General features: G+C 41.4%; 1 protein-coding gene across 1 annotated transcript in view; it reads right to left on the reverse strand.

Annotated features, from left to right (window-relative positions):
- Positions 1 to 296: 296 nt before the first annotated feature.
- Positions 297 to 15,017, reverse strand: part of NELL2 (neural EGFL like 2) — a 467,229-nt gene continuing 452,508 nt past the window's right edge. The window contains exon 20 of the mRNA XM_073652036.1: positions 297 to 1,172. Within this exon, the coding sequence (XP_073508137.1) occupies positions 1,122 to 1,172 (51 nt within the window). The 3' untranslated portion in view covers positions 297 to 1,121. The remainder of the gene's footprint in view (positions 1,173 to 15,017) is intronic.

The raw sequence follows: 15,017 nt of genomic DNA on the forward strand, positions 1-15,017 counted from the left end.
AAGCTTACTACGCGGGCACCATCATCGCAACGAACCCATGCAATGATCGAAAATCCTGCTGACAGGTTCTCTTTAAGGGTTGGAATTAATTTTTCAATTAATTTTGTACAATTCATTAAGAAATGTCATCCAAGTTTGCAAAATCTGAAAAGAGATTTGAGTTTTGACCTCCGGTGGTTCAAACAGGTATGTGTTAAAAAGAGCCAGGATATAATTCTAATGTTCTGCTCTTAACTATTCTTACACAAAAAAGATTCAACTATGAAATAAAAAAAAAAATACATTAAAATCCAAAATCGTATGTAAGAGAAACATTTATTTAAATTTTCACAAGAACAAGATTATACTAAACCAATCCAATCAAGAAGTAAGGAAATAAGAAGTGCAAAAAAAAAGAAAACAAACATGGATGGCAATTTTCCCTTCAAAACACATTTTTTTACCATGCCAGCACATAAATATCTGTTTACCAAGGAGTATGAGGTGCCCATAACACAATATATCTTAAATCTTTTTATCATTTGCAAAAACACTTTCTACAATATGTAATAAAATATTTCAGTGAGAAAATTATGTGCAGTTGATGAAGAGTGATGAAAGTTTCAAAGATCAATTAGATATGCCATTGAAGTTCATGTTCAAGGACTTGGTGCAGAGAGCGGTGGCACATTCTATTTTTTTATTTCTAGAAACATGAGAACTGTTGTGTGTAATACTATTTTCCAGGTAATCCATGGTTTTCAAGCAATAGCTGGCATAAAATCTTATGAAAAGGTGCTTAGATTCATCTTTATACATGAACAGTTCCATTGGTTTTATACATTAAATGTTTGGTTGATCCTCTCATTTAAAAAACATGGTCATGTACTAGATTCCCAAAGGGCATCCTGCACAAAAAGGTCAGTGGCAACTGTTCAATATTTGGCCTCAAGTGTAACAAAATCAAAGGTAAAACCTTCCATATACTGGCTGTTATCACTTGTAATTCTTCTTGAACCAGGAAATTTGTCTGCACACTATAATACATCACTTCCAATTATGTAATTTTTATTTGGTGTCAGGTCTTTTATGAGAAAAACATTCTTAATCCATGAACCTTCTGTAGGAATAGTTGGTCATCCTCACAGCTCCTGAAGGCACTGTGGATCTACAGAGCAACACATATGGCCATTCTGTGGATAGAAAAAGAAACAATTTGAATCATATAAAAAAATTATATTTGCTCATTGTCGATATAACAGCTTGTCAATGTAGATTAATAATACGCTTTAATTTGTCACATAACTGAAGAAGACATAAGAGATTGCATAACTACTAATGGAAATAATATGTCCTTTTTCGCCTGCAATAATAAGGAATTATCTTCATATAACTTCATACAAGAATAGTATAATTGCTGAAGTACTTCATAAACCTCTCTGCTTGACTGATGAAGATGAAGCTCAGGAGCTCCAGACAAACATAGAACATCTAGCTGACAATAACAATGCTATCATTTTTGTGGACTGGTGTGATCGGATTAATCATGGGTGAAATTGGTCCACTAACACTGTTATGAAAGTTTTATTTTAATTTACTCATCTAGAATATCAAACAAGGGTGTTCCTTCCCTTTATTGCTTCCTACTCAGATGCTGTATTCCAGATTGCTGGCAATGGAACTCATAGTATCCACTCCTCCGATTTGTGCACCAGGTTTCTACTGAATGCATGGGATTTTAAATGAAGCTAAAATAAAATATTATATGAATTTATTTTGCATTTTATAATTGCAAAGTTGGGGTACGTTTCTTAACAAGTTTTCACAAAGACACCCTTCTGGTTTCCCTAACGTCTGGCCATGAGCTGTTATCACCATAGTGGGGTCTAGTTATAAAGTTCCCCTGTATTACAGATGAGCAAATATTCAAGAAACATTCAATTCTACTTGAACTTATTACAAATATCTGCATTCATCAAAATGCAGATTTTTAGTAATTCGCTTCTGTGCAAATTTAGCAAAATGGCGGCCACTGGTCTCCATTTTTATGGACCTTAAAAAAATATATACTCTCCTTAACACTCACTTTTCTGGCCTCTTTGCTCTCCACCATCACCCATTCAGTTTTTATTGCATCTTCTGAAATCCCTAAGACCCAGGACACTTATGGTCAAGCTTGTGCAAGGTTGTGGCGTTTTGACCTTATGCATGCTTGCACAGAACCGTCCCAGGCCTCATCAGAGCCAGAAGTCCTGGTCTAGCATGAGGAGGCCCAAAGATTCAGCATCTGAGGCGGTGATAAGAAGATGTGATAAGTACCAGACGGGTGGCAGCGAGGATGGAGAGGTGAGCGGTAAGGTGAATATAAGTATTCTTTTTATTTTTTACATCTTTTGCTTATTATGCTCTGGGGTCAAAGCCAATGCATATTAAGGAACATTAAATTCGCAAAGAATAACTTCTATGTGAATCGAATTTCCTGGAAAAATCCGCACAAACAGGCAAATTTGAATTTTGCCTGATTCGCTCATCTCTACCCTGTAGAATTATATAACAGACATTTCAATGGATAGTCATTCATATACAATCTAGTTAATAAAGAGGAACCACCCTTCATGACCCATTGGGTACATGGATAGAGGTTGTCATTGTGAAACAACCCCTTTAAGAGTGACAACCATCCAATGTCCAAAAGTCATGGTGTTTTATTTCTAAAGCGCTGAAAACATGAACTGCTGTGATCTGAAGCACACAGGCTACTCCATAATAATGCATCTACAAGAATAAAGTAGAGACAAAGAATCTAATGAGATGTCCAAGTACCATTAAAAATAATCTACTGAAAAAGCTCAGCATGCACAAAAGAAAAATAATATGGAAGAAAGCGAGTCATTTATTAGATGATACTGATGTTTTAATATCCAGTATGGTGTATTCATTAAAATGCTATCAAAGGTAATGTATAAAACATGAAGGAATAAAATGTCATCTCCGCTGATACCTTCACTTGCATCAATTTCTCTGGATACTTGGCATTAGTCGTATGAGTGAATTATTTGCTGCATGTTAAAAGGAACGGTTAGGAAATGCTCATGCTCAGTACTATAGTAGAATACATTAGATATTACATTTGACATATGTGCGATGTTCATGTTCCATTCTGACATTAAGCTAATATATGTCATCAAAACGAGGAAAAGCACCGCTATGTGGGGCCGGAGGGCGAATGTGCAGAACTTACCAAAAAGGTTGGTATAAATTCAAAACACAGATTCATTCTTTTTTTCAGTTTGGTAATAGCCTTGTTCAGCTATTTTATTTTAGATTGATTTATTCATTTGTGGGCCAGAATTTAGTGTAGCAATACAAAACACGGTCAACCTTGAAGGTCTCAATTTAACCCCTTAAGGATAGATCCATTTTGGGACATAAAAAGAGCTTACCACTGTGGAAAAATAACAAATATTCTATACTTTTCTAACAATCTCCCATCACTCCGATGGTACCGCTGCCCAGGCCCAGGATCCATCTCTAATTATACGTACATATGACCACTGCAGCTATTTACTCGCTTCAGCAATACCAGTGAGGATCCTGGACAGCGGTACCAGAGGAGCGGAGAGCGGATTAGTAGGTGAGTATTTGCAATCTGTTCTTTTTATACAGCATGTGCGTTTTTTCTTAAACTAGTAATTGACAACCCCTGTTAAGTCCTAGCATTTTTTTTAATTATTTAACCTTCTATTCCAAAAGTAATAATATTTTTATTTTTATATATGAGGACTTGCTTGTATTTTGCAGGACAAGTAGCGTTTTAAATATTACTATTTAGGGGTTCACATAAATAATTGATTAGATTTTGTAAACAAATACTTTGCAATCGCCCTCTGAAGAGGCTGGATGGGAAACGCGCGTCGGGGCTGCTCACACAGTAGCCACAGGTTGTATATTGGGCTGTACTTTTATCTGGGAAAGTGGGATTACCATTTCATATGTGTCACAATGAAATATCTCTTATAATCTCCTCATATGCTGTGATATCTGGCAAATTAGCATGATTTTCCTTTCTAATCTTAATTAATAACTTGGCCTTATATAGCAAGTTCTTGTTTTACACTTGCACCTTACATGTCTTGTAAATTTACCATTATCTGGACTCTGCTATATTTAATACCTTATTAATTGTATATTATCTGCCAACCTCTTATTCTTGGCCGAGTATATGCGTGCCTGTACATTTGTTTGTTTCCTTTGGATGAATCATGCTGTTATAATTGTTTGCTGATTTAGCTTTATGGTAGCCCCTAGTCTTAATTCCTACTGTATATATACTTATCTTCCCTTGCCCTACATCTTATACTCCTCTAGCCTCGTGCCACTTTGATGTCACTATTCCTCCCTTGAATTTTTTAATGATGTTTGTTTTTATTTGAATTACTGTAATAAATTTTGCATTTTTATTGGATTTGCTTCTGATTCCAGTTTTCTCTTTTTGGGCTCTATATACACTACCGCTCAAAAGTTTGGGGTCATTTAGAAATTTCATTATTTTTTAAAGAAAGGCACTTTTTTTTTTTTCAATGAAGCTAACATTAAAAGAATCAAAAATGCACTCTATATATTGTTAATGTGGTAAATGACTATTCTAGCTGCAAATGTCTTGTTTTTATTGCAATAACTACATAGGTGTAGAGAGGCCCATTTCCAACAACCACCACTCCAGTGTTTTAATGGTACATTGTGTCTGCTAATTGTGTAAGAAGGCTAATGGATGTTTAGAAAACCCTAGAAAACCCTTGCACAAGTATGTTAGCCCAGCTGAAAACGGTTTGGCTGATTTGAGAAGCAATAAAATTGACCTTCCTTTGACCTAGTTGAGAATCTGGAGCATTACATTTGTTTGTTCTATGAAACTGTCAAAATGGCCAGAAAAAGAGAACTTTCATGTGAAACTCGACAGTCTATTCTTGTTCTCAGAAATGAAGGCTATTCCATGTGAGAGATTGCTAAAAAACTGAAGATTTCCTACAACGGTGTGTACTACTCCCTTCAGAGGAGAGCACAAACAGGCTCTAACCAGAGTAGAAAGAGAAGTGGGAGGCCCCGCTGCACAACTGAGCAACAAGACAAGTACATTAGAGTCTCTAGTTTGAGAAATCGACGCCTCACAGCTCCTCAACTGGCAGCTTCATTAAACACTACACGCAAAATGCCAGTGTCAACGTCTACAGTGAAGAGGCGACTCTGGGATGCTGGCCTTCAGGGCAAAGTGGCAAAGAAAAAGCCATATCTGAGACTGGCTAATAAAAGGAAAAGATTAATATGGGCAAAGGAACACAAACATTGGACAGAGTAAGATTGGAAAAAAGTTTTATGGACAGACGAATCAAAGTTTGAGGTGTTTGAATCACACAGAAGAACATTTGCGAGAGGCAGAACAACTGAAAAGATGATGGAAAAGTGCCTGACGCCATCTGTCAAGCATGGTGGAGGTAATGTGATGGTTTGGGGTTGCTTTGGTGCTGGTAAAGTGGGAGATTTGTACAAGGTAAATGGGATTTTGAATAAGGCTATCACTCCATTTTGCAACGCCATGCCATAGCCTGTGGACAGCACTTGATTGGAGCCAATTTCATCCTACAACAGGACAATGACCCAAAGCGTACCTCCAAATTATGCATGAACTATTTAGGGAAGAAGCAGGCAGCTGGTATTCTATCTGTAATGGAGTGGCCAGCGCAGTCACCAGATCTCAACCCCATTGAGCTGTTGTGGGAGCAGCTTGATCGTATGGTACGCAAAAAGTGCCCATCAAGCCAATCCAACTTGTGGGAGGGGCTTCAGGAAGCATGGGGTGAAATTTCTCAAGATTACCTCAGCAAATTAACAGCTAGAATGCCAAAAGTCTGCAATGTTGGAATTGCTGCAAAGGGAGCATTCTTTGACGAAAGCAAAATTTGAAGGAGAAAATTATTCTTTCTAATAAAAATCATTATTTCTAACCTGGTCAATGTCTGAACTATATTTTCTATTCATTTTGCAACTCATTTGATAAATGAAAGTATGAGTTTTCATGGAAAACATAAAATTGTCTGGGTGACCCCAAACTTTTGAAAGGTAGTGTATGCGGAAAAGTATTTATAGGGACCGTATTTCTCTTTTGGATACAAATGCTTTGGGAGGATGAAAAAAATTAGCAATTCCATAATTCTTGGGGTTTTGCATTTTTGGGTTTCATTTGCCATGCAGTCTGTATGATTGCAACAATACCAAATTTATAAAATGTTTAACTACTTTTGCGTAATAAAATCACCTGAGAACAATTTGTTTTTACTTCTGAGTGCCACGATATTTTTTTATTTTACTGTAGAGTTTTAAGGGCTAGTGAAGTCATCCCTTCCTCTATTTTAATTTCTTTGATGCAGTTGTTATTGATTTCGGAATCTAATGGTTTAAAGCACCACTCCAGCATGTTTTTTTTTTCACCACTGGAGTGGTGCTTTAAACATATGTCCCCTGCGCCCTCCGGCATCTCCACTGTTTTTCGTGGCTGGTCCGGGCTCTCGGCTCCATCTTCTGAGTGCAGCTTCTGACTGTCCGGAAGTCAGAAGCTATGTCACAAGCTTTCAGTGCAAGTCTATTAGAGCCAGAATGAGTCTCATAGACTTACATTGATTAGTGATCTCCGACTCGCTCCATGAAACACTGCAGCTGTTGGCAGGTCAAATACTGCAGGAGAAGGACCAGAGCGGCGAAAACAGAAGAAAACGCCGGAAGGTGAGTATCAGACAGGGGGCAGGGGACTTGGATTTTAAGAACCAATCCAGTGGTAAAGAAAATGCTGGAATGATGCGTTACACAGAGGTTTCTTGGGTTATTTTCAATTGTGGTAGTTTTGGTAGGAGCCTGGCCTGGCTGTATTGTACTCCTGCTAAAAGATTTGTGCCATAAATAGGCGCAAACCAGAAGAAAAACAGGAGCATCCATATTAAGAATTCCACCTCTCAGTTATTTATATAGATATTCTATTCTGTGGCAACTAGTATACTGTATAAACGCACCCTTTGGACCTTTTCTGCTTTACTAGGTAACAAAATTAAATCACAGTATATTTAATTCTTTCAACAGAAAGACACTTTACTGTCTAAGTATGAATACATCTCTAGTAAGACAACAGCATTAATTACTCTGGTTATCTAAATGTGGAACACGTCATCCTCCTAGGGCTCATGCAGATGTCCGTGGATCTTGGTCTGATCTAGAACTGCAATGCACTGAACGGTCGCGGCTCTCCTGAGCCAAGCGTGACACTTTCATATATTTCTATGAGGCTGTCACACTTGGGTCAGGATAGCCGTGGCCAGTCCGTGCATTAGCTCTCCAATTTGGTCAAACGTCTACATGAGCCCTAAAAATGAGAGTATGGAAACTATTATAGCCATTAGTCTGTTTGGACTGTTTTTCAACACCTTTTCATTCTGTGATATGCAATGTTCCTCTTTTGTTTTTCAAAAAAATTGTTTGATCATAATTTTAAAGAGCAAGGCTATGTGCATACCGAATCTTATTGCTGAGTTTGCAGAAAGTGAGGGGAAACTCTAAATTTTCAATTAGTTTTGAGATTTGGAGAGCTTCCGCTCAGTCTCTGCTCCAAAAACTCCTTGAAAAACCCCTTGTGCCCATATCCTAACTATGCCTTTATTTTTTTCAGATTTGTGTAAAGTTATGAAACTGTGCAAATCACTTTATTAGGGCATTTGTCTTCATTCCTGTAAAAAAATGCATGCAAGTTGCTTCCAAACCTCTGCTTTTCCCAGTTTATTTGCCTCCCTTTAGCTGCATTGATATCAGAAGGTACTCATTGGGAGTACAGGTGATGGTTGTGATGGGTCAGCTCAGCCCTTGTGTCTCACTGACTCTGGAGATAAGCTACTAAAGGAGATTGTTCTGATAATCACAACACTCAAAGGAGGAGACAGGCACTGACCATTTTACTGCCATCATCTGTACTCCAGAAGATGATGTGCTTATATTAATGCAGCTAGAGGCAGGCAATAGGCTGGAAAAAAGCAGTGGTTTTGAAACCACTTACATGCATTTATTTTTTTTTACAAGAATAAAGAAAAATTCACTAGTGAAGTGATTTGCAAAGTTTCAGAACTTTACATGTTAAACAAAATGACAAAAAAAAGAATATGAAAGTTAAGTTAGTTACTCTGAGTCTGTTCAGTTTGGACTCCTCATTCAAATTGATTACATCTAGCACCAAATCACATGTAGAACCCTCTTGGCGTAAAACATAGCTTCTCCCACATTGCAGTTTACTTGCAGACAGCAGCAGATTTTTTTTCAAATCACATAGTTTAATTGAATTACATTAAAACTAACAAAGCAAACCGTCCCAATCAGAAAACAAACATTGTACATTTTATTACCACATAATACAATATATCTGAATTACACAGTATACCAAAAACAGTAGGGTAATATACAGTCTTTAATCAGATTAAATGGAGCAAACCCTGTCATCCAGCAGCGAAGCCCATACCTCCTTTCATTTTTTAGGTTATTTTTACATAAACACCTTTTTTCCATAAAAATAAGTCAATTAATTTTAATTTATGAATTCGCTATGAGTGGGTGGAAGTTCTTGCAGCCAGTACTGCGCTATTAGTTCCTGGGCCATAGATAACAAGTGTGAGTGCTGTCTTTTGAGGCTCAGGGGAAGGAAGATCCCAGAAGAAAATTGTTAAATAAAATGTGTCTATATTTTCCTCCAACCACTTTTTTTCTTTTATGATACAGAACAGTATCCCCATAACAAAACAACAGTTTTGGTAAATGTCTCTAGGTGGTCTCCAACATCAGTGTGAGGGGTTTTTGACAGAGGGCTGCTCTAAGTAGATTTCGCACTCAAGGCCTCCCTCACCCTCTCCAAAAGGCAAGAGCACAGAGTCACTAACAAGTAACGTGTTTTTGATGTGCTCGGTCCAGGGGCGGAACTACCGCCCGTGCAGCCGGTTCATTGAACGGGGGCCCCGAGGGAGAGGGGGCCCCTCCAGCCTCCAGCAGGGCCGCCATCAGGGCATGACTGCCCTGACTCCAGTATGGGGCCCGGCCGGTAGGGGCCCCCCTCTTGTGCGTCTCTCTCCTCATGGGGCCCCCGGCCCCATGCTATGCGCCGGGTCCGGGACATTTCAGCGCTGAGCTGCGCTGTTGCAGCAGCGCCTTCATGATTCCCCTGACTTCCGGTCATGTGACGGCGCCGTCACATGGCCGGAAGTCAGGAGAACCTGCTGTCAGCGATTTGGACGAGCGCCAGGATTCTGCAGGGATCGCATGGGGGTAAGTATAACAAGTTTTATTTTTTTTAAAATACAATTAACTAGGAGTGGAGAGATGGGAGAAGCACATGTGTGTGTGTGTATGTGTGTGTGTGGGGGGGAGATGGGAGATGCACATGTGTGTGTGTGGGGGGGAGATGGGAGATGCACATGTGTGTGTGTGTGTGTGTGTATGTATGTGTGTGTGGGGGGGGGAGATGGGAGATGCACATGTGTGTGTGTGGGGGGGGAGATGGGAGATGCACATGTGTGTGTGTGGGGGGGGAGATGGGAGATGCACATGTGTGTGTGTGGGGGGGGAGATGGGAGATGCACATGTGTGTGTGTGGGGGGGAGATGGGAGATGCACATGTGTGTGTGTGGGGGGGAGATGGGAGATGCACATGTGTGTGGGGGGGGAGATGGGAGATGCACATGTGTGTGTGTGGGGGGGGAGATGGGAGATGCACATGTGTGTGTGTGGGGGGGGAGATGGGAGATGCACATGTGGGGGGGGGATGGGAGATGCACATGTGTGTGGGGGGGGGAGATGGGAGATGCACGTGTGTGGGGGGGGGAGATGGGAGATGCACATGTGTGGGGGGGAGATGGGAGATGCACATGTGTGGGGGGAGATGGGAGATGCACATGTGTGGGGGGGAGATGGGAGATGCACATGTGTGGGGGGGGAGATGGGAGATGCACATGTGTGGGGGGGGAGATGGGAGATGCACATGTGGGGGAGGGGGATGAGAGAGGGGCACATGTGGGGGAGGGGGATGAGAGAGGGGCACATGTGGGGGAGGGGGATGAGAGAGGGGCACATGTGGGGGAGGGGGATGAGAGAGGGGCACATGTGGGGGGAGGGGGTGAGAGAGGGGCACATGTGGGGGGGGGGGGTGAGAGAGGGGCACATGTGGGGGGGAGGGGGTGAGAGAGGGGCACATGGAGGGGGATGAGAGCTGCACATGGGGGAATTGGGAGTAGGGGGATAATGAGCTGCACATAACGAATGTGGGGTGGGGGAGAGTAAATGATAAATGATGATGGGGTGGGGAGAGCACGGACATGATATAATGAATTGGGGCAGGGGGTGCATGTAAATATTGAATGCGGGGAGCAGGAAGTATAGAGTAGGGGGCGTTGCGGATGCAGGAGTGTGACTGGTAACAAATTGGCGGAAAGAGTAGAGGTTCTAATTAAATTATATATTAAGTGCCTATTTACAGTTAATGGGGGCACAGTGGTGGATTACAATTTATATTTGGAATGGTAGGTTGCCTAATAACTAACCATATATTGATGGTGGATGCACGTCTGTATTCAGCTGCGTAATGTAGAAGTTGGGGAATGTGCTCTAGATAACTGTGTTATTTTATGCAGAGACGAGTCCTGGCTGGAAGACGTGATGGCGGTCTGTGCTGGATGAAGGAGAAAAGCGAAGATGAAGGACTTCACCTAGAGACGTCACCGGTGAGTCAGTCTATTACATGTACACTGTGTATAATGTCACTGGTGATCACTGTATTACCTGTACACTGACACTATATACAGAGCTCCTGTGTATAATGTCACTGGTGATCACTGTATTACCTGTACACTGACACTATATACAGAGCTCCTGTGTATAATTTCACTGGTGATCACTGTATTACCTGTACACTGACACTATATACAGAGCTCCTGTGTATAATGTCACTGGTGATCCCTGTATTACCTGTACACTGACACTATATACAGAGCTCCTGTGTATAATGTCACTGATGATCACTGTATTACCTGTACACTATATACAGAGCTCCTGTGTATAATGTCACTGTATTACCTGTACACTGACACTATATACAGAGCTCCTGTGTATAATTTCACTGGTGATCACTAGATTACCTGGACACTTACGTTATACATACCATGTATAGAGCTCCCGTGTATAATGACACTGGTGGTAATATTAGTAATGTAGTGGTAATATGTGGTCTGGTCATGGTGTGGCAGTTTTTCTCCCTTCTGTGTGGTATTATTCGGTCACTATGTTGTGGTAATATGTGGTCTGGTCATGGTGTGGCGGTGTTCCCTGTATGTGGTATTATTGGTCATTTAAAAAAAAAATGTATATGACACATTCCCTTAAAGAAAACTAAATAAAAATATATCTAAAAAGAGTATTGGATATTTTAAGAAAATTTTAATAGGTTAGAGTAGGGCCCGCCCAGAAGAGTCTACCTTATCGTGGTGGCGGCTTTAAAAATCTTTTGGCCAAAACAAAAGCTGATGGCTATGTATGTGGCGCCGTCACATGGCCGAACGTCAGGAGAACCTGGTGGCAGCGACGTGGACGAGCGCCAGGATTCTGCAGGGATTGCATGGGGGTAAGTATAACAAGTTTTATTTTTTTTAAATACAATTAATTAACTAGGAGTGGGGGGAATCAGAGATGCACGGGGGGGATGAGAGATGCACATGGGGGGGTGAGAGATGCACATGGGGGGGTGAGAGATGCACATGGGGGGGTGAGAGATGCACATGGGGGGGTGAGAGATGCACATGGGGGGGTGAGAGATGCACATGGGGGGGATGAGAGATGCACATGGGGGGATGAGAGATGCACATGGGGGGGATGAGAGATGCACATGGGGGGGATGAGAGATGCACGGGGGGTGAGAGCTGCACATGGGTGGGATGAGAGCTGCACATGGGGGGGTGAGAGATGCACATGGGGAGTTATGTTTACATAACTTTGTTGCCTTATGAAGGGCAGGGGGGGCCCCCCAAAATTTCTTGCACAGGGGCCCACTACAGTCTGTGTCCGCCCCTGGCTCGGTCTGTCCATAGTTTACATGGATGCCATTCATTTGAGCAGCCTCATGTAATACTGAATTATTCCTCTAAAGCAGGAGAAATGAGCCACCAAGTTTAATTCCCCCAGGAAAATGAACTGTTTGCCAGGGATCTTTGAAATCAGCAGCATATCTATCATAATTCTAGAGTTGCCTGTAATGAGAGAACTCTTTAAAGGTCATCTTCTTGCTTATAAGTCCAGTTACACTAATGTACACCATCCAAAAACAGACATGCTTGTTTTTACTTACAAATAGGTATCTTGCATCCCTCTAAGATTGTGATCTAGCTGCCAGTTATGTCAATATCATAAAGAAAGAAAATGGGCACAAAATATAGATACAGCCACATATGTATACACCATGAAATCCTTGTATCTGCTGTGTGTCCTGCTGCTAATGTATTTCTGAGCTGCGTTGTTACTTCCCTAGTCATTTCATTTGGGTAAAGGATAAAATAGATCCTCTGCAATGCATCATTACCATCCGGTGGAATAGTTCAATTATTGACAATGATATTTAGATTCACATTTGTGCACACTGGTAATTTAAATGGGCAGGAAACAATAAAGATAGCAATTGTGGCTCTTAGACTGTCTTCTTTGTAGACTTTTCTCTTTAAACCCTGATGTTTCACAATCACAACCATTATATTATTCAGCCAAAGGGCTGTGCATTGAGATTTCCTAAAGGCATGGTGCGACATAACTGGCTGACATCTCTAAATTCTACAAGTCAGCAAGAGACACATCATGGAGAAGATGTATTCAGATTGACAATTTGTACGGTCCCAGCCTGGAGAAACAAGCACTCGCTCCTGTGCACCGTGCTTGTTAGAGACACACTATATAAACAACACTTTCCTTGTAATTTAATAATGAGTCATCCTATTCTGAAGAGAGCAGTAACTTCCAGAATCTGCGATAAATGTGCTGCCACAGGGTTTTTACATTATCTTAAATGCTGCAAAGACCTTTCCCTTTACAGTATAAAGGTGTCCATTGTGTGCTAGAGGGAGGATTATATGTCTTTTGAATGATATTTATGAAAGTAGAGTAAGACTGAAGCAGATTGCCATGCAGTAGTAATCAGGAGCAGTTTATTAACTAGATTGTAATGACAGCACCGGCGTCCCAGCACAATTCACCTTGCTCCTCTCGGCAGGGACGCCAATGTGCTCACTCACTCACTCTCTCTGCTCCGGTCTCCGCCACATCTGCGGCCTCCCAGGACCTGCACATGGCACGCAGGTCTCCTGGGAGTAAGCTTAGGGCACGCGCTCTCGCTTCATAAGGCTGTGTTCACGCACGTTATGTTTTGCTGCATATTTTGCAGCAGATTTTTATGCTAATTTTCAGCTACATCTTGCAGTACCAGCATAGTTTATGAGAAACCAGAATTCTCTGTTCACACATGTTGCTTTTTGTTTGCTGCGTATTTTCTGCCTTGCTTGCGTATTTGGGAAATAGAGCGTGTCACTTCTTTCAGCGTTTCTGCAGCAGAAAACGCACCTACGTTTTTGCTGCGTATTTGCTGCGTTTTTTCACCCATAGGAAGTAATGGGTGGCCAAAAAAATGCAGCAAAAACGCAGCAAAAAATGCAACAAAACCTGCGTTTTTTACGCAGCTGTTTTCCTGGCAGAGAAAAGTTAGCAGCAGATTTGCATCAGAAAAAAACACAACATGTGTGAAAATAGACTAAAGGGCAGCGTGCGCACTTCTGAAATGTCCCCAGACAATAGCTGGGAGACGTCTGATATTTAAGGCACCCTCTCATATAGGGAAGTGCCCTTAGCAGCATTGTTGATTAGTATGTTTTCCTGCTACTTAGTTGTAAGTAGAGATGAGCGAACCTCTTAAGGTTCGATTCGTTTCAGATCGGTGAACTTCAAGAAGTTCTCCAAACAAATCGTCGAACAGTTCGACGAACATATCCGAATCCCGTTGCAATCAATTGGAGGCAAAAACCAAACGCATACACAACGCCTTCAAAGGGACCCAAAAGCTGACAAAACAGCTCAAATTAGGGGCAGACACCAGGAAAAGTGGCATCAATTGACCCACAGTACAAATTTTATAATGGCACAGCAGCAGTCAGTCATTGGACATGCATGAGGTATCAGAGTCTGGGCCAGCATTTACAGCTTTGAATTTAACTTTAAATTAAGATGAGGTGGTATAGGCCTGCTGTGCTGGGAGCCCTGATACTACATGCAACAGCTCAAGCTGCTTTTCTGCTTGGCCACACTCAGATGGCACAAACATCAGTTTCATAGAGTACTATTGGTACAAAAATTTAAGGATAGTAACAGGTAGTTGACTGAAAGTAAGTGGAGGCCTGCCGGTCTGGGAGCCCTACTGCTACAGGCAACACACATGAAGGAGACCCAATCAGGAGTCTCCACATTTTTAAAAGTTAGGGGCTGACACTACCAAAGTGGCATCAATTTCACTAGAGTAGAAATAGAATAATAGGCCACTGACACCCCTTCCACTACAGCCAACTCAGCAGATAGAGACCCAATCAGAAGTCTTCATATTTCAAAAAATTAGGGGAAGACACCACCAAAGTGGCATCAAATTCACCACAGTAGAAATAGTATAATGGGGACCGACACTCCTTCCGCTACAGAAAACCCACCAGATGGAGACCCAATCTAGAGTATCTACATTTCAAAAAATTATTGTTAACATCAGCAGCAGCAACAGCAGGCACAGAAGCCACGACAAAGATATCACAGACTGCAATTTCGCAAGATCAATGCAGCACACTAAAAACTAGAACATTGCCTAGTCTGTACAGTCTTGGGGTGCAAAAGTTCTTGGAGATCCATGACTTGTTCATCTTGATGAAACTTAGGCAGTCTACACTTTCAGG

This window comes from Phyllobates terribilis, unplaced genomic scaffold, assembly GCF_046119375.1.
Source record: "Phyllobates terribilis strain yellow unplaced genomic scaffold, ASM4611937v1 Scaffold_11__3_contigs__length_659146591, whole genome shotgun sequence".
NCBI lineage: Eukaryota > Metazoa > Chordata > Amphibia > Anura > Dendrobatidae > Phyllobates > Phyllobates terribilis.